This window comes from Anopheles coluzzii, chromosome 2, assembly GCF_943734685.1.
Source record: "Anopheles coluzzii chromosome 2, AcolN3, whole genome shotgun sequence".
Lineage (NCBI taxonomy): Eukaryota > Metazoa > Arthropoda > Insecta > Diptera > Culicidae > Anopheles > Anopheles coluzzii.
Window position 1 is genome coordinate 24,851,807 of NC_064670.1, and position 27,983 is coordinate 24,879,789.

The 27,983-nt window shown below is 48.9% G+C and overlaps 4 protein-coding genes across 4 annotated transcripts; 2 read left to right on the forward strand and 2 right to left on the reverse strand.

The window, feature by feature from the left end:
- Window positions 1-398: 398 nt before the first annotated feature.
- LOC120948487 (fibroin heavy chain-like) lies at window positions 399-11,174 on the reverse strand. The gene is made up of 5 exons (XM_040364869.2): window positions 10,960-11,174; window positions 10,803-10,856; window positions 8,848-10,314; window positions 8,314-8,688; window positions 399-7,049 (listed from the first exon to the last, which is right to left on the reverse strand). Exons 1-5 carry the CDS (start codon window positions 11,006-11,008, stop codon window positions 5,377-5,379), a joined length of 3,618 nt encoding a protein of 1,205 aa, XP_040220803.2. The 5' UTR covers window positions 11,009-11,174; the 3' UTR covers window positions 399-5,376.
- Window positions 11,175-11,672: 498 nt separating this feature from the next.
- Window positions 11,673-18,915, forward strand: LOC120951618 (uncharacterized). Its single transcript, XM_040370418.2, has 5 exons — window positions 11,673-11,978; window positions 13,365-13,646; window positions 14,201-14,935; window positions 15,014-15,751; window positions 15,852-18,915. The coding sequence occupies exons 1-5, from the start codon at window positions 11,948-11,950 to the stop codon at window positions 16,355-16,357; spliced, it is 2,292 nt and encodes a 763-aa protein (XP_040226352.1). The 5' UTR covers window positions 11,673-11,947; the 3' UTR covers window positions 16,358-18,915.
- Window positions 18,916-19,975: 1,060 nt separating this feature from the next.
- Window positions 19,976-26,798, forward strand: LOC120951616 (general transcription factor 3C polypeptide 1). The gene is made up of 7 exons (XM_040370417.2): window positions 19,976-20,152; window positions 20,230-20,563; window positions 20,645-21,520; window positions 21,589-26,022; window positions 26,087-26,279; window positions 26,349-26,439; window positions 26,512-26,798. Exons 1-7 carry the CDS (start codon window positions 20,074-20,076, stop codon window positions 26,649-26,651), a joined length of 6,147 nt encoding a protein of 2,048 aa, XP_040226351.2. The 5' UTR covers window positions 19,976-20,073; the 3' UTR covers window positions 26,652-26,798.
- On the reverse strand, window positions 26,676-27,956 carry LOC120951619 (TIP41-like protein). The gene is made up of 2 exons (XM_040370419.2): window positions 27,796-27,956; window positions 26,676-27,720 (listed from the first exon to the last, which is right to left on the reverse strand). The coding sequence occupies exons 1-2, from the start codon at window positions 27,820-27,822 to the stop codon at window positions 26,881-26,883; spliced, it is 867 nt and encodes a 288-aa protein (XP_040226353.1). The 5' UTR covers window positions 27,823-27,956; the 3' UTR covers window positions 26,676-26,880.
- Between the last annotated feature and the right edge of the window lie 27 nt (window positions 27,957-27,983).

Consider the following 27,983-nt stretch of genomic DNA (forward strand, 5'->3'; position numbering starts at 1 on the left):
ACTGGAAGGAGTTGTCGCTGGTGATCACGGTCGTGACGACGGTGGCCGGTGCCACCGCCTGTATCGTTGCCGGTACGGGCAGGGCCGGCGTGGGCGTTATCGACTGATAGTAACGCTCGTCGTCGAACGTGTCTTCCGAAGGGCCAATGCACGGAACGTACCAAAACCAAGACCAGGGGAGATGCGATGAGATGTTGAGTGCGAAAAGAAGAACGTGGACCAAACCGATACAAGCAAAACCCCAACCGGGACCATCATTAGCCGCAGCGGGAGGTGGAAAAGAGAAACAGATTCGGACATCAAGTACGACCAACCAGAGCGAGAGCGTGTTGTGGTTATTGTTGAGGGAGAAGAGAATATATCGAGAAATGAGGTAAACAAATACACAAGTCAGTAAATTTGATTTTCAACAAACGATGTGGGGCCCCATTCGTTCTTCCGAAACGCGAGATTGTGTGCGCGTGTGGAAAGCAAAAACGGTGTTTTGTTGACACATGATTATGCTTCCATGTTCCAATAGAATTGTAACCCTTCTTCACACATTCTACATTCGAACATCGACGCCATCGTGTGCATCCAAAACCTTTGTGAAGAACCACAAGATGATCCCCGCCGCTTTGCAAGTCCAGTGATAGAGCACACAACGCCACCCATTTCGTCGGAACTAAGAGGCGCACAAATCAGTTTGATTCTGTTTTATTCAACATTCCCGGCCGATCTGTTTGGGGCGGTGACACAACCAAATGGGCCTCGGGCGTTTGCCTTTGTTTGTTTGTTTGTTTATATCCAATGTTTCACACACTACAGCACACACCAGTTTTCCGTTAGTAGCAGAGTATAACAGCATTTCCGCAATCATGCTGGAAGCATACACACGCACACTTTGGCTATTATTTGAGGTAATTGTAAATAACATATCTCCTACCATCTGTCACACGTCATTTACACATTTGCTCATTTACGGGGACGGCTGAGCATTACTCATTCGAAACACCGTTTTGGAATCTTTCGTTTATGATTGAGCATAGCGAAATTTACATTTAAAATATGAAGTAATAGCAATAACAATATAATCATTGTACCAGTAACCAACTTACAAGACGGCTCCCTTTTCATATTTACCACCATAGATCGTGTCGCAGACGATGTATCCAGATGATGATGATGATGATCACTCCGCGGACGAACGATAAGCTTGTTAAAGGTTAATTAGTTTAATTTAAGTATAAATCGACGATTATCATTAAAATACACCCCACAGGCTTCTTGGACACTAAAAGATAGATCAAAGTATAATTAGTAGCACACTGTTCAGCAGTAGGTGTAAGTGATTGGGAAGATATTTGCAAGCATAATAATGTAATAATACAATTTATAAAAACAGAGAGCAAGGAACATGATGAGAGTCGTGGGTACGCACTAAAAACAGGAATGCACACAGCACAGACTACGAAATGTTACTGTGTCCGTATGCCCCCGTATCGTAATAAGATTACCGATAGTGCCGGATAGGATGGATCCTTTTGGAGACGGGTTTGTCAAGATTTGCTCGAAGGACTCACCCTTCCCTCTGTCACGTCCAATAAACGAGAGGTAACTTTACGGTCCTGGAATGCAATTCGTGTTGCGCCAAGTACAACAACGGCGGCACTTGTCTCGGGGCTTCATTGCTCCCCCATCGGGCAGTGATAGGAATACGATGTTTTGGAGAGCCATCAATCCGTTACATTACATTACTAGGAATGTTGAGTCGTACCCATAGAATATTTAAATTGCTATGTTTCAGCCCACTTGTGTTTAACACTAGTGTGGCAACAGAAACAAAGACTAACAGCTAGAATAAGACGGGTTATAATAAGAGTTATAAGAATAATAACATCTTTTTAAACGGGAAGACGGATGGAGAGCAATGATCATTTGGGGTTTTTTTTTTAATCGAGATCTTACATTATTATTCCTTCGTCCTGGATGATACACACATCCGCAGGATGCTTTCGGATAGTTCGCTCACGAACATGATGCACTCAAGGGCAACGTTAGACGAGGCGATCGTGAGAGGTGTGTGTGTGTCTATTGGAAGATCAGAGCTCTCCCTATTTCGGGTTGGTGGTGGCGATTGACTATCCTAGCTAAAAAGCTAATGTGAAACAACGCTCGATGCGTCCAAGGCGGCCAAAAATGGTGGCAGAAGCATAATTAAGTTTTACTTACATAAGTTGCTACACGCGCGTCAAGCGCTACCAGCAAGGTGTGTTTGCTTTGCTGCTCCTTTGGCAGATTGAGGACGACTCAAAGGTAAATCCAATTCGCTCTAAAAATGTTAATATAACTGCGCGCGTCTCGAAGCTGGTTGATCGAGAATTGTGTGTTAAGGCACACCAAACACTATTATTATTATGATGTTATTTTTGTTTTTGAGATGTGCATCGCAATTAAATGCAATCAGCTGTATACCGTTCACATCATCCACCAGCACCACAGCAACGTGTTTTCTTTTCTCGTCTGAACAAAAGCTGTTGGTGAAGACAGAAATGCCATATTACCATACAATGCAAGTGCGCCACATGACTAAGGCAAAATAGTGTACACATTAGAGCTTTGGACAATGAGTAGTGAACGCTTTTCGCTCCCTATTGCGGGAATATGAGGAGATTGAAGTTCCGTTGACGCGTTGCAAGCGCATACACGCATTGGGTTTCAGTGGTGAAGATAGCTGCAGCAGTAACTGGTGGCTGCTGGTTGTTTATTTCCTTTCCATCCTTCTATATGGTGTAATATTGCTGAATGCGGACATCCGGCGGAATTCCTGTGCGGCAGGGCAATCGGGAAGCCAAGTGTTTTCAAAACAGACGGTAAGCGAAACTACCCGTAACGATCGACAAGTGGTCCATCATTGTTTGTATTATTGAGTCTTCACTCTTTTGCTACCATTTGATACAATTTTGTGGCATACATCAGGTACACTTCTTGCCGTTGGTGTACAATGCTACCGTGTTTTACTGTAAAAAGGGAAGGATAAATATTAAACTGTTCCCACAAGCTAGTTAGGCTCTATAGGTATGCTTTCTTGTCTATGGAAATATAAAATCAGACAACTTGTCAAACCAAGTATTTATAAGTATTGGTTTTCCCAATTTTATTTAGTTGAATGTTTTGTTTTGTTTTTTTTTTTGTATTAGCTTACGGGGTTTGCTTTTCTGCTAGGAATTAGCATCCGTGTGTTCCCTCCTCTTCTTCTTTTAGCAGAAACGCCGCACGAAGTAGTTGCGTCGGGTTTGAGCATATTATTTTAATTATAAATACTATCATGCTTTTCAATCATTCCACGACACAATCATATTTACCGTTGCACACTTATGCGCGCGCCTATGAATTGGCAACGGGGTCGGTACTGTCTCAGGGAAAAAGAACACGTGTGCCAATACACACCAGCCGATAGTCAACATACACGTGTACACTCGGGATGGACTGACTGACACTGACTGATCTTGTTGTTGTACATGTTTTTCACTATTTATAAATCGATTCTGTTTCGACATGCGCAAACCACCTAACTTTCTTGCCAAATATGATGCACAATACACACAATTCAAGAGCGAATGTATTTGGCTGGGACCGCCCGCTAGCAACAGAGGTTATTGGTCGGTCTCTCTTCTACTAAGTGTTTTGAACTGAGAGACTCTAAATATGTGCCCCGTTAAAACTTATTCCAATTATTCTGGAATAATACACAATGCATATTTCTACACTTAGTACGATCGACCAAGCTGTGATTGAAGCTTTTAGGCTAATTGTAGTACGATCTGACGTGGATGTGGTGATTGTTAAACATGTTCAAGAAAATTGATTATGTGTTTTAATAAAAACCATTATCAGGTGAATTTTTTACACACGTTGCGGTTTATTCAAACCCGATGCTAAGTTTGAGTGCCGAACTATTATTTACAAAAAAACGTGCTAAGTTCGCAAGAGAACAGCTATTATTAACCATCGTTTGCTGTACGGATCGGGGGCAATGTGCGTGCATTGAATTCATGCAGCAGCTGCAGCTGTGATCATGCAGTTGCCTCGTAAATGATACACTTCTTTATTTGCGGTTGACTCATTCAAACTGTTATGAATTTCGTTTTAGATTGTAGTTATCAGCGATCCTCTGTGCTTTGGAACTATTCAACTAACCAATCAACAGGAAAGACAAAGAAAAGATGAGTCTATTTTTCAAGCATCACTTCAAAACAGTGCTAAAAAGATCACTAAAGGTTTGAGTCGGTGTAAAACCGTTTCGTCGCCTGTCATACTACAAAGGTGATACACTTTTGCGACGACGAATCAGAAGTTGTAGAATAAAGTGTTAAATAATGGTGGAGCGTAACGAAAGCCACCACATCGCACAGCACATCAAGCTCTTTCTCTGTCTCTCGTACACTAGTGCCACAAAACCAATCACGAATCGACTTCTTTGTTATCATGTATTTGCATCATTCCTAGCTCGATTTACTACTTGTGAAGCGCATTTCATTTCAAATACATTTCTAAAGAATGTAATGTTAAGGTGAAACATGTAATCCTAGTTTAGCTTGGTAGTCTCCTTCGCGCGTGTGGTTTGCCTTAATCATGTATCCAATTAATCCTAAGTATCTTTGCACTGCCTGCGATATATACCTTACATTAAATGAGTTTAGTTAAAAATTTGCATGTCCGACAGTACAAGAGGGAAGGATTTTCCTCTTCCGTCAATGCTAAACAAAACAATAAATGGAAGAGTGCTCGTAAAGGAGGTGCCAAACTGCGAACTGTCGAGTTACAAATAAATAAATTCTGTTCACAATTAAACTGGTAAAACAAGCTAGTTACATCGGCGTTAGAATTATGAACTAAGCGGGCGCATGAACATAATGCACGGGGAGGGAGGGAGGGAGAAAGTAATTCAATCTATCTGAAAAATTGATACACCATGGATATCTCACGATCGTATCAAATATGTCGACATCTCTTAACTTAAACCCTACTCTACTGGGCAACAACATTCACCCTGAAAGTTTGCAGTTTCCTATCGTTGGTGGGGTGTTACACGTTGGTTAGGGCTTTCTTGGTGAAGGGTGGTAATTTTGCGGAACATCTCTCAACTTTGAACTATTTTTGTTTGTCAAGGATTCTTAAGAGAAAATAGCAGCAGATGCATGTGCTGGGTCAAGATCATATATCGGTACTTACGCACGCACGTATATGTATGTGTGTTTGTGTGTGTGTGTGTTCGAAAACACACTGCGCGCACCCTCTTCGTGGCTCGTAGCGGGACAAGCTACCAACACCACCAACTATTATTTCAAAAACGCCTTTTCGCATCAACAAAAAGCGCGACACACGTTATTTAGCTTAAAAGCGGCGACTGAACAGACTACCCGCCAGGCGACCAATATTGTCCTGGTTGTTGTTTGATCGGCCACCACCCAGCCCACTGTTGTTGCTGTTCCAGCCTCCCTTGTTGTTGTCGTTGTTGCGGAAATTGTTGCCACCCGAATTGTTCGAGTTGCCGCCGCCGAAATTGTTATTGTACGACATGTTGCCGCTTCCGCCGAGGTTTCCACCTCCGGAGCCACCACCTCCGCCGAGGTTGAACAGACCCTGGGGCTTCTGGTTGCCACCGCTGCCGCGGTTGTTGCCACCAAAGTTGTTGCCGCTGTCGTTAAAATTGCCCCCGCGGTTGCTGGTGTTGCCACCACCGCCGTAACCGCCGCCGCCAATGTTATCGTCACTGAAGCGGCTGTTGGACGAGTTGTTGCCGCGGTTATTCGCACCGAAGGAATTGTTACCGCCACCGGCATTGCCGCCGCTGTTGCCACTGAACGGGCCATCATTGTCGTTGCTAAAGCGACTGTTGTTGCCGAACGCGTTGCCGCCTCCAAAGTTGGAGCTACCGCCACCACTACCGCCGAAGTTATCGTTGCGGTTGCTACCGTAGCTATCGTTGTTGCGATTGCCACCAAAATTGTTACGGCCTCCGCCGCCGCCGCCGCTATTACCGCCAAAGTTACTATCGCTGGAGTAACTATCGTTACGTCCACCGCCAAAGTTGTCGTTCGAGTAGCTGTTGTCGTTGTTACGACCACCGCCAAAGTTGTCGTTCGAGAAGTTGTTGTTACCACCGCCGAACGAGTTACTATTGCCACCGCCGACACCGCCAAACGAGCTGGTGTCGTTGAAGTTGTTGCGATTGTTGCGGTTGTTACCCCCACCCATACCGCTGCCGCCGCCCATACTATTGTTCGAACGGTTCATGTTCATGTTACCACCCCCACCGCTGCCCATTCCACTGCCACCTCCACCCATGCCCTGATTGTTGTTGCCCCGCATGCCACCGCCCTTGTTCATATTGCCTCCACCGACGGCGGCAGCAACGCCGCCGGCCGGGAGGGCAGCATTCTGCTGCGGCAGATTGTTGTTGCCCCCGGTGCGCTTGTTGTTCATATTCATATTGTTGCTATTGTTGCGGTTGTTCATGTTATTCATGTTGCGGTTGTTCATCATACCACCACCGCTGTTGTTGTTGCCACCACCACCACCGAGCGCACCGCCGCCGCCACGTGGCCCACCACTACCACCACCGCTCTGGTTCTGGTTGCCGAAATTATTGTTACCACCAGCATTGTTGTTGCTGTTGTTGCCGAGGCCTCGATTGCCACCGACGTTGTTGTTCTGATTGTTGCGGTTACCACCGCGGAAGTTCATGTTCTGATTACGATTGTTCATATTGCGGCCGCCACCACCGCCGCCGCCGCCGGCGCCGAAGCCACCGTCACCACCACCGAAGGCATTGTTGCCGCCGCCCTGGTTAGAAATTGGAGGATCGGCATTATTGAAAGAACCGCCGCCGCCGCCACCGCGGTTGGGGCCCTGATTGCCACCAACATTGCCACCGCCGGCGGCCAAACTTTCGCCAACGTTCTTGCCAGACATGAACGCCAGGCGCAGCAGGTCCTGGATGGCTTGGTTGTTATTAAGGTTATTGCCTCCGGCATTCGGATTGAAGGGAGGCACATTGCCGAAACCTGGAAGAGAAGTGGTAAATGTTGGGAAGAGAGAGAGAAATGGGAATAATGAGAAATATTCACCCTGAATGCATTCCGGCGACGAGAGGGCGGACCGACACAAGCCGTATGCCACCACACTCCAGCCCTTCGTCGCATTATAAATGCCAACAAAAAAAGTATTGAGCGTGAAATGTGTACGCACTACAATCATCCAATCGACCACTAACACACTGCGCAGCGCATCTCGCTTGCTTGCATCTTCAGGTCCTTTATTGCACCCTACGCGCGCTCTTATGTTCGTAAGTAAAAGTGAAGAGCCAATACTCGAATCTTAATGCGTAAAAACGCATGGCCTTCGCAATTCGAAACTGGTTGCGTCTTCAACTTAGCCAAACTAAGATGCACGTATCACCTCTCACACGCAGATAAAGGGTTCTTTTTTAAATACGTCGTCGAATGGATCAATTGTAGCAATCGTGTGTCTAATAGATTACTAAAGGAAATGTACTAGTTCATTGAAAAATGTCTAAAAGATTAGTAGTACTATTGCTGTCTTGTGCATACATTGCGAGAGAACGATACTAGTTGAATATCCAATTACAAGCATGTTAAAAAGAAATTCATGCGCATTCATGGGACACTGGAACTACAGAAGCACAACATGAATCAGGGTAAGAATTGGTAAACAGATATCAATGACAGAAGATCTTACCCAGGAATTCGTGCTGGGATCAACACGATCAAATGATTGGGTCAGGGATGCTAGACAATGTTGGAAACAAGACCTGTTACAACAATTATTTTGGCTGATTCAGGATCTTTTGTTATCAAAACTCTTTTTCATTAAAAGCGAGGGCGTTTCTAATTTCAGTTGCGCTGCTGCTATACAACCGAGCTACATGAAACGATGGTTTTCAATTGATACAGCAATTGAAAAGAATGACACTGTAACACAGCAATATTAGTTGCTTTTTTTTTGGGACATTGCCATCTTGAGCTAAATTCAACTCTCACCACATTTTATGAAAAGTAAACGTTCTCTCACGGTTCCTTAATGGGCACAAAACATCATAGAGATGCTAATGAAAATTGCTATGAAAAAATAGCAATAAAAAGTATACAAATTTATAACGAGAAATAGAACTATTACGACGTGCGAAGGCACTGTGAGTAGAAGAATTTAACAAACAGAAATGCATCTCTACATTATGAAAGTGTACAGGAAAATATAGGCGATGAAGAGTAAAACAAACTAGTAGATCGATAAGAAAGAAAAGCTTACCACCAGGCGGACCATTCATGCGAGGGCGTTTGCCACCACCGAATCCACCGGGACCACCGCCAACGGCACTATTGCCGCCCATAAGTGGACCGGCCCCGGTGGTCTTGTTCAGCATCTTCGGGTTGCGGCGCAGCAAGCGCACGATTGTACCCAGAATGCGAGGATCGGACTCGTTGTACAGCCGGCGGCTGACGTCCTTCGTGATCTTCGAATAGACACAATTGATCGTCAGCTCGTCCGGCTTCATTTTCAAGACCTTCTCAACATCGGCAGCGTCGGCAAACTCGACAAATGCCAGTGAGCGATTCTTTTTGGTCAAACGTACAACTTTACCTAGCGGACGCATCTTGCGGAAAATGGCGTCCTCCGACAGGGCTGTTTGTGGAAGGGAGAAAGAAAAGAAATACGGGTTTGTTTTATTAAACGTGTTACTTACTGCACACGCGGCTAGCAGCACCGATCACTGGAACAGGTCCCGCGCTCGAGCCTGCTTGTCGATGGCAAAATTGTGGGAAAGCTTCTTTCGGTACTTACATTCAGTGATCTTGGACAGCTTTACCGTTTTCTGCTGGCTGAAGTTGCAGTCTCCGCGTCCGGGCAGCACGTGCAGGTGCTGATTGTTCAGCATCTTCTTGTCCAGCTGCTTGATCGCGTTCAGCATGTCGCTGCGGCGCGTGTAGTACACCATCGCCGTCTTGACCGGTTGCGGGGAGCTCAGCCGGTACGGATGGTAGTGCTGGGGCGAGAAGATAAACTTCACCTCACCACCGGCCCCGGAGAAGAACTCACGGATGACGTGCGCCGGGCAGCTGAACGGAATGTTCGACACGTACACCGGGTAGAACGCCTGCAGCTTCTGCAGGATGTCCTTGTGCGACTTTTCGCGATCCGAACCACCTGCCGGGCGAGACTCACGCGTCTTGCCTTCACCGGCCGCACCCTTGGCGGTGCCGCTAGCTGCCTTACGCTTCACGCTTGTGGCACGCAGCACCAGCGGCCCATCGTACCGCAAGACGGTGACCGTCTTGGTGGCCTCCTTGTTGGCTTCGGTCGGAGCCGGGAAGGTGGTGCAGGCAAGCGCTTTCTCTGCCGCCTCCGACGTCTTGTAGCAAACGATGGCATTTTCTCCACAGTTGCGCCGGTTGACGAAATCGATATCACCGAACTGCTTGAAATGCTCGTACACTTCCTCCTCGGTGACAGTGCGTTCCAGCGGCGCCACATAAACGGACGTTTTGTAGTTTGGCAGCAGCGCGGATGACAGATGCAGCGCGTGGATGCGCTTGCCTTCGAACACTTTGCCGTTCAGCAGTTCGGCTGCCTTCGCCGCCTGCTCCTCCGTTTCGAAGAAAATGCGCGCGTAATAGTTGGACGATCCCTGGCTGACGTTGTTAGCGATGGCCTCGGTAATGGTGCCCGCCTCGGAGCAAGCCTTCTTCAGCTCTTCCGTATTTTCTACCCACTTCTGGGGTATGTTCAGCAGCTGCACCCGGTTGCGGTTGCGGAAGAACAGCTTGGCCGCACGCCACAGGTCGACGTGCTGGTTCTGATCGCGCCCATTCACGTCGTACGCCTTCAGCCCGCCGGCGTTCAGCTTTTCCAGCACCGCTGCCTTATCGACATCCTTGCCAAGGTGCACGTAGCCGAGCGGATGGAAGATGAACACCTGCGTGACCTCGCAGTGCTCCTTGACGCGATCGTACAGCTTCTCCTCGGTCATGTCATCGTCCAAGACGGCCACAATCACGTCCTTCTTGGTGTACCGGATGGTAATGTACTCGATATGGATGCGAAGCCGACGATCATTCAGCATCGAACCATCCTTCTCCTCACAAGCCTTCTGAGCGGCCGCTTTCTCCTTGAACACCAGCAGGGCAAGCGTGTTGCGGAGATAGTGATAAATCTCAACGCGCTCTACCTCATGCCCCGCGAAGTGATCACGCAGCTGCTGCTCCGTAATATCTTTCGGCAAGTTACCAACATTGATCGTACGTTGGTGTTCTAGAAACAATAAATGCGAGGGAAAACAAACGAAACATTCGAATTTCAGTTGCTGCACGTAGACAAAGGTACAAAGCTTGATCACCAACCCTTGCTACTAAGAACTACCGCAAATGGCGTCCATAGAAGTGTGGGGGGAGGAAAGGTCCATGACCTATTAAATTAATCGATTGTACTGCACTTCATCATAAATAATCTGATGCACGGAAAAATATCACAAATGGATCAATTAAGAGCGATTACTTCAAAAAAAAATAATGGATATCATCGAAGAAACGAGCCTTTTCGCTGTTCTTTTAACACAAATTCTCACCGCTAGCAAGTGGCGTCAGTACGTCCGCCATCTTGAATTCAAGCCGACATCCCTAGCGGTGCGTAGCGCTAGCGCTACACCAAGCACACAAGGCCAAGCGGCCGCCATTGCTACATTTTCGCTGCTAACATGCTCCCCGCTCTGACCGTAACCAAAAAGCAACATTTTTACTCACCGTTGTCCTTTTGCACATCGCCTTCAGTTCCATCGTTTTCCGCTTTGGTCGTTTCTGTAAATGCAGCACAAAATGAACAAAAGACGTCATTAATTTAATCATCCTCTACCGAGCCCTTCCCGTTATTACGACCGTACAAGATGTGAAATTCACTTACCCTTTGTTTCGGCGGTGGTTTCTGGTGCGGTCTTCTCGGCGTCAGTCATTATTGTTCACAGATTTAAAACTTACAGCAAACTGGTAGTCACAAATTTAAAACCACTTATTTCCGGGTTTCCTAGAATTTTCTTTTTCACAAACCACACGAGCAGCCAGTTAATCCAGAACAAGTGGATGAACAATGACGAATGAATAAAATGGCGACTTGCAGAGCGAAATTTTCTAAGCTAAATGTTTTATTCGACCGGGTAAGTTCATGGTTATATTTTATGACAGATTCCACATTTGACATAATTGGGTTGCGTTTTCGCTCTCTTTTGCACACAATGTACAAAATGAAAATTAGTCAAGAAATTCCTTAGAAATTTAGCAAACAAAAATGAATAAACTCATCGCAATAGATTTTTACTGAAATATAAGGTTTTTGCAACAAAATAGAATTGTTTTATGTAAACCGGTATAGCAAAAATTGTATTTATCAAAAAAACATGGCGGAACGTACAGCGTGCCTCTGATCTCACCTGAAACATGAGTTCGAAATTCCTCGCACGGACTGCACCCATCTAGTCAGGTACATGGTTGTTCTCGATGCCATGGTCTCGCTCTTTCCAACGCTTTTGCTGCCTTCACCGTTTTCTACTGTGAAGTTTACAGCGATCGAATGCAGCAGTACCCGGTACGGGTATAGCTGTGCCTCAAGCACGGCAAATAAAATGGGCGACCGCTGAAAGAGCAAGGCGCAGATCAGAGTTTTTTTCTCCATCGCAGCACCAGAGAGCCAAGCCGGGACTGCTGACTCCGCACACGTAGCGTACGCAGAGACCGTTTTCCGACGTTCGCCCAGTTTAATAAAAGATTTTGTGTTTTAAGTGAAGCCCCTGTGCTTTGTGACAGTGAAATACCAGTGCACGAAACCGTTCGTCCACCGAAACGAATCGATATTTGCTGTATTTGTTCGCCGAACCAATTTTGATCCAAAGTGAAAAATGGCTGATAACCCATCCAGAATGAAGGCTGGTGAGTAAGCGTGAATTGGTGTGTGCAACGAATGCTGCTGCTTTACCAAGGGGTGCGACGGCCCTACCACCAACCCGGTATTCGAGACCAAGATGAAGTGGTTGTAAAAGTTTAGCCAACTTTTTACATTTTCCAACCTCACATGTCCTCTCCCCGGAGGCATAGAAGAAGAGGGACGCCGCGAATAGCTTAAAATGGCGACGCTTTCTAGTGGTGAAGACAAATCGTTCATCTGTCCGGCCGTCCGCGGCCAGGTCTATTTGTGTGTGCCTTTATCCGAATATGTTATTCAATGCTCCCCTATCCGCGAACCTTTCCTGTACACGCACCTTCGCTGCTCCCCCATCACTCGGTAGCATAGATACATCATCCCCACCGGTATTAGCATCATCTCCCGGTCAAGGTTTACCGATTTCGGTTCATGTCGATCCAATGGCGAACAATGGCGGCGGTAACAGTGAAAAAAATGAGAATGCTGTTTCTCACTTCATCTCACTGGCACACACGCACCGAAACGCGCGCATATATCCCTTCTTACCCTCTCACCCGGCGCGATGTGTACGGATGAAATTGTATGTGAGAGTGTGTGCGTGAATGAGTGGGAACCGTGAGAGAATACGTGAAGGGAAGAAGAAAAACGCCATTAACAAAAAACCGATGCTTGTGCCGCTGTTGTACTCGCAATGGCGGCTATTTACCGGGAACCGTCGTCTGAGATGCTTCCGGTTAACTCCTCCTCATTCATCACCCTGATTCATCGAACGCCCTTCCACACACACTCCCCATTCTTTACTGTATGAGAATTTGCAAACTAAAATTGTTCATTTCAGAGTACGTCCGGGCTGCAAAAGGTTCTTCGACTGTTTACACCGCGAAATTGCCATCAAAGAAGGCTTAGTCGTAATGTGTGGAGCAAGCGGTCAAAATGACCCGCTACAAAGTAACAGAAAGCGCGAGAGCGCGTCCCCTCTGCGTTGGCAATTCGGGATAGCAGAAGTAGCAGTGTGGTGTGTGCAATTATGCCACCGAAACCAGCATCGCACATTCCCAGAGCAATCTCGAACTTAGAGTAGAAAAAGTGGTGGCGCGCGCGCGTTTGTGGTGCCTTATCTCACTCCCTTTTGGCCGGTTCCAGAGGTACTGTGCCGATGGGAAGATATGAATTCGCAAAATCCCACTCCCTAGGATATCGAGATTCTTTGAGCGCCGGCCCATCCCTCTCGGAACCACATACACATGTATTTGTTTTTAGAACGAACGCGCGCCCGTGTAGCCGCGTGTTATTTTTTTGTTGCCGTCCTTCCGTGCTCCCCCACACCGCCAAAAGATGCATTTTCTGTATGGAACTCTCTCTTCTTTCTCTCCGTTTGTGCGCTCTGTTTTCAGACAACAAAAAGAAATTGAATGTTGGCAATCTGCCAGCCGACATCACCGAGGAGGAACTGCGGGAGCTTTTTGCGGACCATCCGGTTGAAAGTGTGGAAATTTTCCACTACAAACAGTACACCTTGGCATTGTTGCTCTTCAAAGATAAGGAGACGGCAACGAAGGCTCTCAAGGAGAAAGAAAATTCTGTCTTCCGCGGACGTCGGCTGCGTATGCACCTTGAGTTCATCGTCATTTGTCACATGAAGAAGGATGTCTTCGTGCATGTTGTTGACAATGAGAGTAAGTTTTATCCAACACCCTTTTTTTCATCTCTCTAAATAAAATCCGTTGCTTTGTTTTGGATGTAAAAATCACTCGAAATAACAGTGCCGCCAATTTTGGTGGTACATAGTAGTTGTTGTTTGTTGTTGTTGGTTGTTGAATTTTGTGTTGTGTGGCGTGTCACTCCTGCCGCCGAGCTCACGCGCGCGCATCCGTGCATTATCCACCGGGGCCACCGGGTCTGTCAGCCTGATGGCGCCCCGGGCACGCTGTGCGTATGGCGCAGGCTGTACAAACACACATGAAGCAAAAACAGACACACGCACACAAAATATGCAAAATGAACGAGAACGGTTTTGTCGCCTTATTTTTGGTTACTATTTTTTTCTTTTTCTTCTCTCTCTAATTCCATCCTGGTTGATGATTTGCCTCGTGCCTTTTCGTGCCTTGCGTTGCGTTTGACGGTGACGATGACGATGATGGTGTGTTCTTGATGATGAACAACAAAACACATTGACAATGGTTCGTGTGTGTGTGTATGTGTATGTGTGCACATGTATGTGCTTTGGTAGATGTAACGGAGGAGGACGTGTATGAGAAGTTTAAAGATCTGGCCAAGGTCCAGTCGGTGGTTTTGTTCCATCCGCTTGCCTACGTGACTTGCACCAGTCCGGAGGACAAGGAGGAAGCGATGAAGAAGATCGTGGAGGCGGGCATAAACGTGTACGATTGTAACGGGCACGATCAGAACCAGCACATTGACGTGCTGCGCGCTGCCAAGCTGTTCTTCCGCAATTTGAACCGTGTCCAGATGTACAACATTCCCGAGTCCTGGATCAGCTCCCAAGACGAGCTGAAAAAGGCCGTCGAAAGCTCCGGCACCGTGACCGAGGTGCGCGTCACGACCGGCAACTTTGGGCCGGCCGCGCAAGTTTTCTACGAGACGGCCGACGAGGCGAAGGCCGCGGCCGAGAAGTTGAACCAGCAGCTCTTCGAGGGCAAGCGGGTCCACGCGCATCACGTTATTGCCACCATGATACCGAACTTCAAGACAAGCGTGTACGTGGAAAATTTGGACAAAACGATCACGGAGGAGATGCTGTACGCACACTTTGAGCAGTACGGCGAGATTGACTTCGTTAACCGGCGTAAGTTCGGCGACGAGCACGGTATGGTGTGCTTCAAGGAGGCCAGCTCGGTTGACCGTGCACTCGAGTGCACCACCCTGCCGGTAACGAAGAAGGAAGGGGAAGAGACTACCACGGAGGACAAGACCATCGTTGTCAAGCGTTACGATGGTCCGTTGGGTAAGTGGATCGCATCCGCGTGGTCGTCTGGTGTGTGATTCTCCTGTTGCTAATGATTTTTATTCTCTCTCGGGACAGTTCTGGACATTAAGCTACCGGCAATGAAGAAGGGTGCCTCCAGCGAGGAAGGCGAGGAGCAGAAGCAACGTCCGCCACCGCAGCCACTGGCCAAGCTATGGCCGATCTACGTCGCCAACCTGCCGTACAAGGCGGACAAGCGCGAAATCAAACAGTATTTCTCCAGCTATGGTGGACACATTAAGTTTATCTTCTCGCCGAACATTCCGTCGTACAAGCAGAGCCAAACGTCCATGGTGATGGCCGCGCTCATCTACTTCGCACGCCGCGAGCAGGCCAACGAAGCGATCAAAGCATTCAACGGCAAACACTTCCAGAGCAAGTGTTTGCACGTGTTCCCGGGCCGCAAGGACACCTACTTCGACGTGGAAAAGTCGATCAAGGTGGTGCGGCTAAATCTGGCCGTGACTGAGGAGAAGCTGTTCGAGAAGTTCCGCAAGTTCGGCTTCATCGAGTGTGTGGTGAAGAAGGACCGCACCACGGCGTATATTGAGTTCCGCGATAAGGAAATCGCCGAGAAGGTGCTGAAGCTGGACGAGAAGCAACGGCCGGTGCGATGCAACGTCGAGGCAGTGACGGGCAAGATCAACAAAAAGATCTTCAAAGAGAACGACGAAAAGATTTCACTCGCTATGCAGGAAATCATTGACAAAAACCCGGCCGTGCTGGAGAACGTTTCGTCGGATCGTTCTAGCGGTCCGCCACCGTTGAAGCGCAGCCGATTCAGCGGCCCAGCCAGTAAGTATCCGATGCGTGCGTGTGTGTGTGTGTGTTAGTTGGCTCGTTGGTTATACTTTTGTTAATACTTATCTTCTATTTCTTGCTTTCCCCTCGCCAGACTTCGGCATGCAGGGACCGCGCAACCAGTTCAACCCGAACAATGGTGGTGACTTCAGCAATCCGCAGGTCATCCAGGATTTGCTCCGGTTGGCCTTCATCTCCGGCAAAAATCTCGGCGAGGGTCTCGCTATCAGCGGAAACAGCAACCCGTTCAACAGTGGCGATCCGCCACTACCCAACCTAAACCTTACCAATGGCTTCGGCGGTGGCAATCAGCGCAACAGCTTCAACAACTCCAACAATGGCAACTTTGGCGGTAGCTCGAACAACGCCAGCGGTAACATGGGCGGCGGCAACCGAAACAACATGGGAGGTGGCGGCGTTAATCGTAACTTCGGCCAGAATGTGGGCGGAGGCGGCGGCGCCATGGGCAGCGGTGGCTATGGGCGCGTCAATATGGGTGGCGGCTTCGGCGGCAAGCGCTTCAACGGTGGCTCCCAGCAAACGAACCGCATGGGACAGAACAATCGCCAGGGCGGTGGAAACCAGAACCGACGCTTCTAAGCCATCCACACACATCCAGCAAACTATAGCAGGTAGTGGTAGCAGTGAACGTCGATCCACTCACACTTACACAAACAAACACATACACACATACACACACACACACACACTCACCCTACTATCCCAATCTATTATCCCATATTGACTTAAGAGGAGACACCAGCCGACTATTGCTGCTACATCACTACCCCAATTCGGTAGGTTAAGGAGCTGCTAAACTGCGCCACTTGGAGTCTCATATGTTGGCCAAATGCGTCAGGCTCTGTTTTTTTATCTTCCACCACCAAATGTATGACGACATTTCATCTTTCGGTAGTAGCATGGATGGACACTCTGCGCAATCAAATTGTTTTTTCAGACGAAGGCGATGATCATACATTTCATCGCCTACTGCGATTTTATGTACGTGTGTGTGTGTGTGTATGTGCGTGTATGTGTAGCATAGATCGTTTGAGCGTAACCATATATCGATCCACGTTTGGCAGGTAGCTGCGTAGAAAAACGTTTTACCACACAAATCGTGGTATTTTTGAAACTACAAAAATGACTATTGGAGAAGAGAAAAGAACCACTTCTTTCGCGTATGTTTGATTCTCGGACACACATTTTAAGTAATTTGTTTCTCCTTACTATATTTTTCGCGAAAGATATATTTTCGTACATGTGTAGCGAAAGAGGCAGTTTTGATGCAATTATTTTTATTTAATTACCCATCCACATTCGATGGAAATTGTGTAAACATAAACTAATTTTCGTGTATTTTAAACATGTCTCGGACATTTTGTGAAGTGGAGCGCTTCCAGCCAGACCTGTTCATTGTAGTTTTCCGTACGCAATCCGACAGATAGGATTAAATTATCTTCAGGGAACAGGCTCCCAATGGGCATATGGTGTTGTTCCATAGCCGATTTTTTTTTAAACAAAAGCAACATAAGATAGAGCGAGCAAATAAATTTTTCTTGTGCGCGTGTATGCTACACACTGCTTTTATTTTTCTTTTCGTTCGTTTCGTCTTCAAATGTACTGTAAAACTGGTCGTGTCAGTAAACTGGTTCTATTCAAATATCGTGCATTGCCACAAAACGAGGGCACATATATAATCAAGTGAATAGATATGTGTGTGTGTTTAATAATTGCGCGCCTCCTGGGGCTTGGCGGAGCCACTGGAGAGCAGCAAACATGATTATTTTTTCATACAAACGGAAATACATTCATTCAAGAACAGTAAAAAAACGATTAGCCTGCCTATAATTGCATAAATATGATAAACCTAGCATGATATGTAACAGACGCCACCATTTGTGGAAATTAAATAACGGAAACTTAGTAGGAAGTGGCCGCGCTACTACTGCCCATCATAGGACAGTGCCCTTTGGTGGTTGTATGGAAGTGAGCGGAAATTGACGAGTTTTGGTATTTCTAAAACGTGTGTGCACGATAGCCGCCTTCTCGGAACATTAATAGGTAGTGAGCACTACATCATGACGTAGCAAGCGAGCAAGCGATTTAAAAGGGCGACATTGTTCATCCTTGTCTGTAGAGTGTGTGTGTTTTGTTCTGCGTACCGAAGCGCATGAAACGATTCTTGCATAAAACTTACTAACTATTTTGAAATGCAACCTCGTTCACTGAAAACAAAAACTCGTTGAATGAACTAAGTATTGTGCAAGTAATTTTTAAATATACCGTACCCGACACTATCGCTAGTCGTGTGTAGTCAGTTTTAGACAGCAAACCCCGACACCTGCAGCAATGTTTTTGGTTTCCAGTAGTAGTGGGCACAGAGACAAGCAGTGGTGTGGTGTGTAGCGTAGCTCAGCAACAAAGCTGAGGCATGCTCATTCCAGTGTAACACAAGAAAGATATGCAATAGAGTTAGTTCAGTGTGACCAGTAACATGCAGGTTAATTTTGTCCTGATTAGGAAACCGAGAAACAAGCAATGAATAATTGTATCTTTTTTTTTTAAATGTCCCCAAGATTGACGGTGTCTCTGACACAAACATCCGTGGAAAACTGTTCGTTACGCCCAGTGGCTTCATATTGCCGCTCCTACTACATTCATTTCAGCAGACGACTCCACTCTGCTAAGGATGCTCGAAGAGTGTGTGCGTGTGTCGAGCTCGATGTTTCCGCATAACATTTCTCGCAATATTCTTCCATAGATGGGGAGAATTTGATGAAAAAAATAACATAAAACAAAACCCATCACCAGGATTACACGAAACAATGAGTTTTCTACACACACTTAACTGGTGGTGTAAATTGATGTAACAGCAAGAAAAATCAACAAAACTACTTCTATTCACTTTTTCTCAACTCTTACAACCGTATTGTATAATTATAATCTACTATTTAGTGTGAGCATTACTGCATTCAGCTGTGCAAACTCGGAACGATCGTGTATTAACAAAGAGAGATACGATCCCAGTGGCGCTTCAAACTCTGTAGGCAATGTGACGCGCGCAGCATAAAGTGGAAAACGTATTTTTCGAAATACAGAACAAAAAAAGAAGCAAAAAGTACTAAAATAATAAAGAAAAAATTGTAAAACCTTAACCCCCCGACCTGACGGTCATTTATTGATTGTTGTGACTTTTTTTTTTTAATTTGACGATGCAATTGTAAATTGTATGTATTACCATGAATGGGTTTCGTCATTGCGATAAATAGTAGTAGGTTGGTTGGAAGATTTCTTTTATGAATGTTTTTCATTTTTTTGTCCAGTGTCCCGAAGGATGACATGGTAATTGATGCAAAATAATTGTACCAATGTATGGTGCTTTTTATGTCCCAAAAAACGGAGCCCATATCGCTCAAAAGATGAATAGTTAACACCGTTTTGAAGATTTTCCGTAAGTAAGCAGAGGCTCTTCTTTAGCCGAAGCAAATTTTTAACTGATCCACTGATCTTCGTTGATCAAATTCATGTGAATTCATCAATTGCCCTTTTTAATAATACGCAATAAACACTGTTGCTATTACTTACTATTACATCAGCTCCATGAAATATTATAAATAAATGCAAACATTAATTGTACTCTTTTTCATTGCAGGCATTTACGCACCATCAAATAACGCTAATAAATTTCTGCTCTTTCAGATAACCGCGTTAATAAGTGTATGTAGTTTGTTTTATTATTCGAAAGAAATTTTCATAACAGCGGTACATATAATATCACATGTGTAAAGGATATGCCTTTTAATTTAATAAATATGATTCGATCGCCAGATTTGACCGTATACGTTCGTACTCTTCCAGAATTGTAGCTACGAATCCGGTTTTGATTCGGAGTCGGATACAGTTTGTCAGAGCCGGAGTTGGATTCATGACTCCACTCCGCATTTGCACATCACTAGTTCAAATGCAAGTTGCAGTCACAGCAACACACCAATACAATCAAATGGTGAATACCGTAAACAAACCCATCTGCTGTCTTGGAAAGAATCATTTACAATTAATCTATTTATTTGAAAGTACATACACGTTACCCGTAAGTAAGCTCATAAAACATTTTAAAATCTTTTGAGTCTTTGAACAAATTAATTATCTTTGTTTGAAGATGTTAAAAAAATAAATAAATCTGATCATATTGACCGTGGATGGCGCCCTGTGTGCCTTGCCGCCTTGTAGCTGTCATTACGAAGTGTACACAAACAAACTTTCGGACGATGTTTCTCGGCTCTTTGATTGTTTTTCGATAAAATCCTGCCAAAATGCTACCAAATGCATCGCTGAAATCGATAATCGATGAGGAAATAAGTCTGGAAGGTCTTGAAGGAAGTACGCTCAACTGTAAGTACAGCGGCGCGTTCTTTCCACCGCAATGGCCGCATATGCTGAGCGAGTGTTTTTCCTCCATGTTTTCACAGCGCTATGGAATCACATCGCATTACGGCTGAAGACAGCGATGCCACTGCCGCCGAAGCTGATGGGCACAGTCTGGACGCTGATTGTGCGCAATCCCGAGTACGAGTTCTTCCTGCTGCTAGCCGAGCGGAAACCTTTTACACACTTTAACCGCCTCGGCAAAATCGATCCGGAAAATGGGATCCCGATCCAGCCGAGCGAGTATCCGGGCCATCGGTTCGCGTACCGGCTGGTCGAAGAGAATGGGGTGCGTGGTTCGTGCGAAGAATATGATACGCGTACGCCAATCCCGCGGGAGGAATTGCGCACGATTAGCTGCGTTGAGGCGGAGCAAAGGTAGGGCAGGCATCGAGGCTTTAAAAAAAACGCATTGTGCTTGTTATAAACGGTAGCTCGGGTCATTTTCTATCCTTGCAGATATGGACGTAAGTTTGTAATTGTGGCGTCTCAGCGAATGCGCGAATCGTTTCTGATCGTGCCGAACTGCACGGTCGAGCTGACGGGCATGCAGTACTGCCTGCTCGAGTGGATCGGTCGCTCCCGCTTCAATGGGGAAACATCGCACGGGAAGTTTTCGCTGGTGGAGGTAACGGGCGATTCCAGCTCGCTGTTCTACCACCGAAAGGTGCTGAGCGGTGCTAAGCTGATTACGCGCCAAAACCTCTCGATCCGGGTGGACGATATAAGCATCCAGGGCATGGTGTTTCATCTGCCGCGCTACTACACGGAGATGAAAACGAAGCAGATGGTGATTGCCGAGCGCGTGGTGAACGAGCTGAAGCGCCGGGACCACTATATGGCCGACTACGAGGAGATCAAGCTGATGGTGTTGAACAAATCGGAGGCGGGTAAAGTGTTTCGCACGCCCGAATTTCAGCGCTACATCAAAACGGACGAATCCGTACCATTTCGGACGCTCTATCCGGATGCGTCCAAAAACGCGTACATGACAAAGCGTGGGGAAGAAAAGATGGTACGCGTGATGCGACTGATCGACCCGAATGCGGACGTGTACGATGCGTGCAATCGTGACGCGGCCGAGGAAGGTGCAGCTGAGGCGAAGGAAGGGTTTTTGGCCGGTGCGGACAGCAACTCGCTGTACGTCGACGTACCCTTGCTGCAGCTGGCCTACAATGTGGTTGCGCATCATGGAGGGAAGGGCATATCGCAGTCGGAGATGGCGCAGGAGATGGGGCTGGATAAGCTTAACGCGCGGGGCGTTGTGAAAAATCTCGTCAAGCTGAAAGCCATCGAAAGCATGGCTGTGGATGAAGGAAGACAGCGTACCTCGAAGTAAATTTTGTATTCACTAGCTTCATATCCAGATAGATATGCTTATAGTGCTTATCTTCTTTTTGCAGATTCTTCATACCGGGAAGCTCACAGCGGACGGCTGTGTTTGAGAAGGAAATGTCCCAGTACGTATCGAACCAGCTGAACGTGATCGAAAGCAAGCGACAGCAGATATCTGCTGCTATTAGTGCGAGCATTCCGGAGCCAGCCGCCATCAACAGCAAGGCCGAACCGATCTCCGATATGAGCATCGACGACAACCCTGGCACTGCTGGCTCTTCTGCTCTGTCGGTGCACAATGTGAGCGAAAACAACGCGTTCGATAGTACACTGCAGGACAATATCATCACCGATGTGATCCTTACCGACAAGCTGATGCTGAAGAAAGCGCAGAAAGGCATCTCGAGCGCGATGAAATCGAAGCTGGTCAGCGAGTTGATGCTGCGGCGTTGCAACTTCATCATCGATCTCGTGAAGCAAGAGGAGGCGATCGAACCCCGCGCCATACTGAACCGGCTGAAGCAGGCAGAGTCGTCGATTGGCAATCAGTACACGGCGTGCAATAAGTCGCTGATGCGCCTGATCGGTCGCCTGGCCGCCGACAAGTTGGTCATGATCGCGAACGTGACGATGCGGCGGGAGGATCGTGAATTTCAGCTGGTGTACATCTGCGATCCTAAAATAACGGTCGATCATCCCGGGTTACAGTCGAAGCTGGCCATGGCGAAGACGCGCATCGTGCTGCAAACGCAGTCCTCCATCACGATCCCGGACGCACCGACCGACGATTCCGTCGAACCGAAGGGCTACCATGGCTGTCTGCCCAAGTGTCCGCGCATGAAGCTGTACCACGAGTACCTTTTCTATACGGCGTACGTGCAGCCGAGGGACGCGCGCGATATCAGCGTAAGCGAGCTGAAGGAGATCGATCTCCGCGGGCTAGATCCGGACGAATTGTCGCCCATCTACAGCGACACGAACGATTGGAAAATGTTCATCCCACCGCTGAACCTGTACGATGGGTACGGGCCCGGCTGGGTGCTGCTCACCGATGCGGTCGTGCGCATGCCGCTCTTCATCTTCTGCTCGATCTTTACCTTCTCGTTCTACACGCCCGCGCTGGATTACTATCTGAACCATCCGATACGCAAGTACATCATACTGAAGGATCTGCCGGATGCGGTGCGCGTGCAGTTGCTGGCCAGACGGCGCTACATACACGCCACGCTGGACATTACGAAGCTGCTGTGCTATGCGGGCCTCGTTCAGATGGGACCGCAGCTGCGCAAAACGCGCGACCAAACGTACGTGTACCTGAACCGGCACGCCTGCCTGCTGAACACCACCTCGTCGAAGGACAGCTACCACGAGATCGAGGCGCGCAAGTACCCCGTCCTACGGTACCGCTTCGAAACGATGGATGATCTGCAGGACTACTGGGACCGGCTGTTCGATATATCGATCTCGACTCGGCTAAACCTACGCAGCACGGCCATCGGGCGGGAAGTGCAGGTGCAGCAGCTCAGCACCAAGCCGGCGCTGGTCGAAGCGCTAAAAGTACAAACGACCGACACCGCCCCGCTCAACGATCGCCCAGAGCGATTGCCGCGCGGTGACGGGAAGGGAGCAGCCGGCTTCGATTCCGCCCTGTTTATGCACCTGAAAACGAACTGGCAGAAGATGGTCAACACGGCGTACAGCCGGCGGTTTGATAAACACCGGCTGCAGTACGTGAGGCGCGCACTAAAGCTAAAGCAGAAGAAGGTCAAGACGGGCGGCGACGGTGGCGTCGCGTCGACCACGTCCGCTAGCACGGACAAACCGACCGTCACCGGTTCGGTGGTGCCGCGTAAGGTGCCGCGCAAATCGAAGATAAAAAAGCGCGTCATCAAACCGCGCAAACCCTCGACCCGGCTGTGGCGCGAAACGTACGACGAGGTGGACAAGCGGGCGCTCAAACTGATGAGCAACCTGCGCGTCAAGTGGTCCCCGGCCGAGGATCAGATACTGGTGATGTGCCGCGTGGCGCAGCTGTACATGTACGCTTCGCTCACCATCAGCTGCCCGGTGAATTCGTCCACCTTCCGGGACGTGCTGCACTGGGCCTGTGCCCGCTCGGTGAGCAAAACGTCTCGCGCCTGCCAGCGGCGCGTACTGTACATGGGCAAGAAGGTGCCGGGCGTCGCGGACATGATACAAACCTGTCTCGAGGAGGTGAAGCAAAACCCGATAATAACCGAGCGCTTTGGGCCGGGGTTTGTGCGGAAGCTGCGCGAGCGGTATACCGAAAGCGAAGAGTACATGGTGGCGGCCCGCATCCACTTCGTGCAGCTGGTGCACCTGGTCCGCCAGTACTGCACCAATCTGGTGCGAAGCATCAACACGGGCACCACGCAGACGACGCCGCGAGCTCCGCGCGACCGGAACAATGAGCCGCGGCGCAGCTACCCGCGCATACCGGGCACGATCGAGGAGCTGCACCGGAAGTTCACCGTGACGGACACGAGCCACGTGGCGAAGCAGCTGAACTACGCGACCGATCCGACCACCCTGCAGGAGCTGCAAATATACAAGCTGACCATACTCATGCACAGCGCGGTAACGCACGGCCGGACGCCGGACGCGCTGCAAAACGTGTACCGTGAGTTCTCCGAGAGCATCCTGTCCGGGGCGATGCGTCTGATGCGCAACTACCATCTCGTTTCGCTGAACAAGACGCTGAGAGGCGTCGGGACGAAGCTGCTCGTTACGCACACCTCGAACGCAGGCGATCGTGAGCTGTACCACGTGTCGATCCACTACCAGCAGCAGCTGATGACATCGCTCCCGTTCGATCTGTTTCTGCCGATCTTTGGCCAGTACATGCAGCTGCTCGATCGCGTCCGCTACGACGAGATGTACGCGTACGATGATGACGCGCAGGGGCTGGTACTGCTGCTTAGCGAGCTGCTGGCGACCGGCCGCATCGACGTACACATCGACCAGGAAGCGAACTACATCGAGGTGCGCGCCGACACGAAGGAAACGGTGCCATTCTACACGGACGTGCTGGCGGAGCAGGAGTGCGGCTCGGGCCAGGAAGAACCAGCGTCCAGCGCACGAAAGGTGCCGCCCAAACCTGCCCAAACGCCCTTTAAAGCGCCCACTGACAAGGTGAATCCGGCGGCATCGCGCAAGCTGCGCTTTTCCTCGCAGAAGGACATTACATTCCAGTACGTTTCGCATCCGGTCGAGCGGCTGCTGAAGGTACCGATCGAGTACTTTCACTTTTTCTGCCTGCTCGATCAGCTGCAGCAGGGCGAGCGGCGACTCATTGCGCAGACGTTTAAAATCGACGATTCGCAACCGGCTCACTGCTCGCTGGCCGGATGTGTTGGCGTGGGGACGAAAGCTAGCGGAGGTGCGCGTAATGTCGATCTGATCGGTAGATGCCTGGCGGTGGCACAGGGACGACAGGAACAGTTGGCGCGCATTAGGCAGTACGCAAGCGACCGCACGCAGCGCAAAAATCGCATGGACGTTGCGATGATGTTCGATGTGCGGGAGGAAAATCTGCTGCCGTTCTTCAGCAAATACATTGCCGAGTTTCAGCAGCGGTGGGCCGAAAAGCAGAAGCGGGACGTGAATCGTCAGACCCTGGCCGGGCAGGCGCTGGACAGGCACGCCGTCAACATGGCCGAGCTGGCCGAGGACTGCCTGTCCTTTGACAGTGAGCTGCCCGAGTACAGTTGGCTCGATCGGTACGAGCTGTCCAATGCGCTCGAGGACGAGGATGCGGGCGAGACGGAACAGGACGAGGAACGGCTGTACGGCAGCCTGACGGCGCTCAGCGAGAAAGTGTTTAAGCTGCACAACTTCTACGAAGTGACAATCATGAAGGTTCACATTCGCATGAAGCTGACGCCGGCAGAGCGTTTCAGCGCGGCGGCCCTGGCCGACCGGGAACCGTACGGCCAGTGGAATGTGCCGCGATGCTTCCTGCCGGAGGGTGCGAAGCGGCGCCGCGAGCTGCTGGTCAAGCTGACCAGCGATGCGCTGTGGCCCGCGATGGAGCAACTGAAACGGCCGCTGCACGAAGCGATGTCCGTGATCGAGCGCAACACGCACGCCTGCGCCTTGCTGGCGTACATCGAGTCAAAGCAGTGGCTGGGTGCGACCGTGTTCGAGCTGGCCGCTTCCTTCCCGAACCACGCGCAGCTGAAGCAGCATCTGCAGGCGCTGTGCGGGTTCAAGCTGTTGCTGCGTACCGGGTACCGTACCATCACCTACGTGCATTGGCAGTTTGTGGAGGAGTGGCTGACGAAGGCACCGGTACCGGAAGCCATCAGCGGCCATCGATCCGGCGAGGAACAACCAAGCAGTTCAGCCGACCCGATCAAAGCCGGTACCAAGCGTAAGGGAACGTCGGATGTGGAAGAGCAGACGGCAAAACGGTCGAAAGGTGCCACAACCGAAGAGAAGAATCGGCCGGATACTTCCGACAGCAAAGCGGAAACAAAAAGGTGAGTTGAAAGCATGGTTTCGTGTTACTCTTTAATCACCTTTCCTTTCCCTTTGTACCGTTAGGCCTAAGCGGAAGTATATGCTGCTGGCGATGGCACCCTGGATAAGGATTGACGGTGTCGTCAATAAGCGATTGCTGTTCCGCTGGCTCACCTCAATACTGCTGTACTGCGTAGCCCATCCGGGCGTTCCGCTAAGTGTGCTGTTCGTACGCTTCAACATGATGCCACCGTTCTATCTGAGGCAGCTGCTAGAGGTGAAGTGGCTTAGGCTCACAGTGTCACTATAAAACTGGTCTTATTTTTTTCGCTTTTTCCCGTTACAGATACTTCAAAATTACGGTTGTATTAGCATGCATTCGATGCAGCACACGGCGAAGAAAACGATCTTCTCCGTCTATTCACCCTCCGCTGTTGGTAAGTAGCGGGTGAATGTTCTCTTTAACATTACTATGGTGCCTTCAATGATTCGCTTCTCTTCCGCAACAGTCCCACCCTCGGAGTTCCTTCCCGACGAACAAACGTACGTTGAGGTGGCAACCGATGCGATGAGCACGCTGTCCCTCTGCATCGGAGAAAACCGCAAGTATGGACAGGATATCTACGATCCTACGCGGAAAAACCCCTAAACAGCAAGTGGGCCGAATTTCCGCTTGATTTTAAAAGCACACACATTACGTGTCATGTGTGTATGTATTTATTTTTCATATTGACATAATAAAATCACAAACGACGGTCCGTTTCATTGACGCCATAGCTACGGCCCTTACCACTTACACGCGTACTGTTCTTTGCTTACAGACACACACTCAAACCCTACAAGTTCACCGTGAGATCGCTCGCGACACACACACCGACTCATTCCGGTTTGATGATCGTTAGCTTCTCGTTCACCTTCCGAACAACCGGCAGCTTATCCACAATGTGGTCCGGATTGGTAAACAGTGCCGGTGGAATGTGTTTCAACTGCTCCACCTTCGCCTCGCGGTGCGTAAACTCCTTCAGCACGTAATCGTTTCCCTTCTCGTAGTGGAAGCGCGTGTCGTTGCTGCGCAGCAGCACATTGTCGACGCGCAGGAAGAAACGCAACAGCACGTAGAACCCGGACGGCATCACGCGAACCTTCACCGAGAGCAACGATATGCCGTGATCGTGCAGCTCGTCCTCGAACAGGGTTAGATTGTGATAGAACAGAATCTCCTCCTTGCGCATCAGCTTAAACATATCGATGCGCTGCTCGGTCGGTTCGACGCGGAAGCGATCGTTCACCGTGCCGGTGTACTCCGTCGTGAACGTCCAGTCGAACGGCTTCACTTTGTCTCCCGTTTGTGCCGCTTCCGGGCGGCTTTCGCGCCACTCGTCCGAGCAGGCCACCTTCAGGTCGAGCTTTTCGTTGCGCACAAGCTTTAGTGCGTCGAGTGGATTGAATTCGAGCTGTGCGCCCGACGCATGGCTGATGCGGAGCACATTCCGGTGAAACACCATATCGGGCAGGTGGGGTAGCGCGAGCGCAAAGTTGTACACGCACAGTTCGCAGCAGTCCGGATCGCCGGCCACACAGGTTTCGCCCTTGACGCAGACACTTTTGAGGATGTGCGATTTGGTGTACCCGATGGTCCAATCGTCGTACTGGTGCGTTTCTCGATCCACCGGCAAACGGACCGGTCCGAGATCGTTGTCCCCCATTACCTGTGGAGGCTATGGCGAGGAAAAATGAAAAGTTTCTTGAAACTTATTTTACTTTCTTGGATTCGATTGCTCGTTTCTACTTACCGCTTGTGGTGACGCTTTTGTGGCCATGGTACGTTCAATTTAATGTGTATTTGGTATCGGAAAATCGACAAGAATTTGCTGCAAAAATGATGTAAACAAGAAATATTCCAGCGTCCTTCGTTTATCGTACCCGCGATGTTGACGTTTGTGGGCAGTGGTGCCAGCCAGCAAATAAACTCCAAAAAAGT

Bases quoted from the DNA above. Each gene is read 5' to 3' on its own strand.
- LOC120951616 (XM_040370417.2), top strand. From the start codon at position 20,074: ATGCTACCAAATGCATCGCTGAAATCGATAATCGATGAGGAAATAAGT. The intron at 21,521-21,588 runs GTAAATTTTGTA...TTCTTTTTGCAG, and splicing joins GGAAGACAGCGTACCTCGAA to ATTCTTCATACCGGGAAGCT. The intron at 26,023-26,086 runs GTGAGTTGAAAG...TTGTACCGTTAG, and splicing joins AGCAAAGCGGAAACAAAAAG to GCCTAAGCGGAAGTATATGC.
- LOC120951619 (XM_040370419.2), bottom strand. From the start codon at position 27,822: ATGGCCACAAAAGCGTCACCACAAGCG. The intron at 27,721-27,795 runs GTAAGTAGAAAC...TCCTCGCCATAG, and splicing joins CAAAAGCGTCACCACAAGCG to CCTCCACAGGTAATGGGGGA.
- LOC120951618 (XM_040370418.2), top strand. From the start codon at position 11,948: ATGGCTGATAACCCATCCAGAATGAAGGCTG. The intron at 14,936-15,013 runs GTAAGTGGATCG...CTCTCGGGACAG, and splicing joins GCGTTACGATGGTCCGTTGG to TTCTGGACATTAAGCTACCG. The intron at 15,752-15,851 runs GTAAGTATCCGA...TCCCCTCGCCAG, and splicing joins CCGATTCAGCGGCCCAGCCA to ACTTCGGCATGCAGGGACCG.
- LOC120948487 (XM_040364869.2), bottom strand. From the start codon at position 11,008: ATGACTGACGCCGAGAAGACCGCACCAGAAACCACCGCCGAAACAAAG. The intron at 10,857-10,959 runs GTAAGTGAATTT...CTGCATTTACAG, and splicing joins AACCACCGCCGAAACAAAGG to AAACGACCAAAGCGGAAAAC. The intron at 8,689-8,847 runs GTAAGTACCGAA...TTCCACAAACAG, and splicing joins GCTGTCCAAGATCACTGAAT to CCCTGTCGGAGGACGCCATT.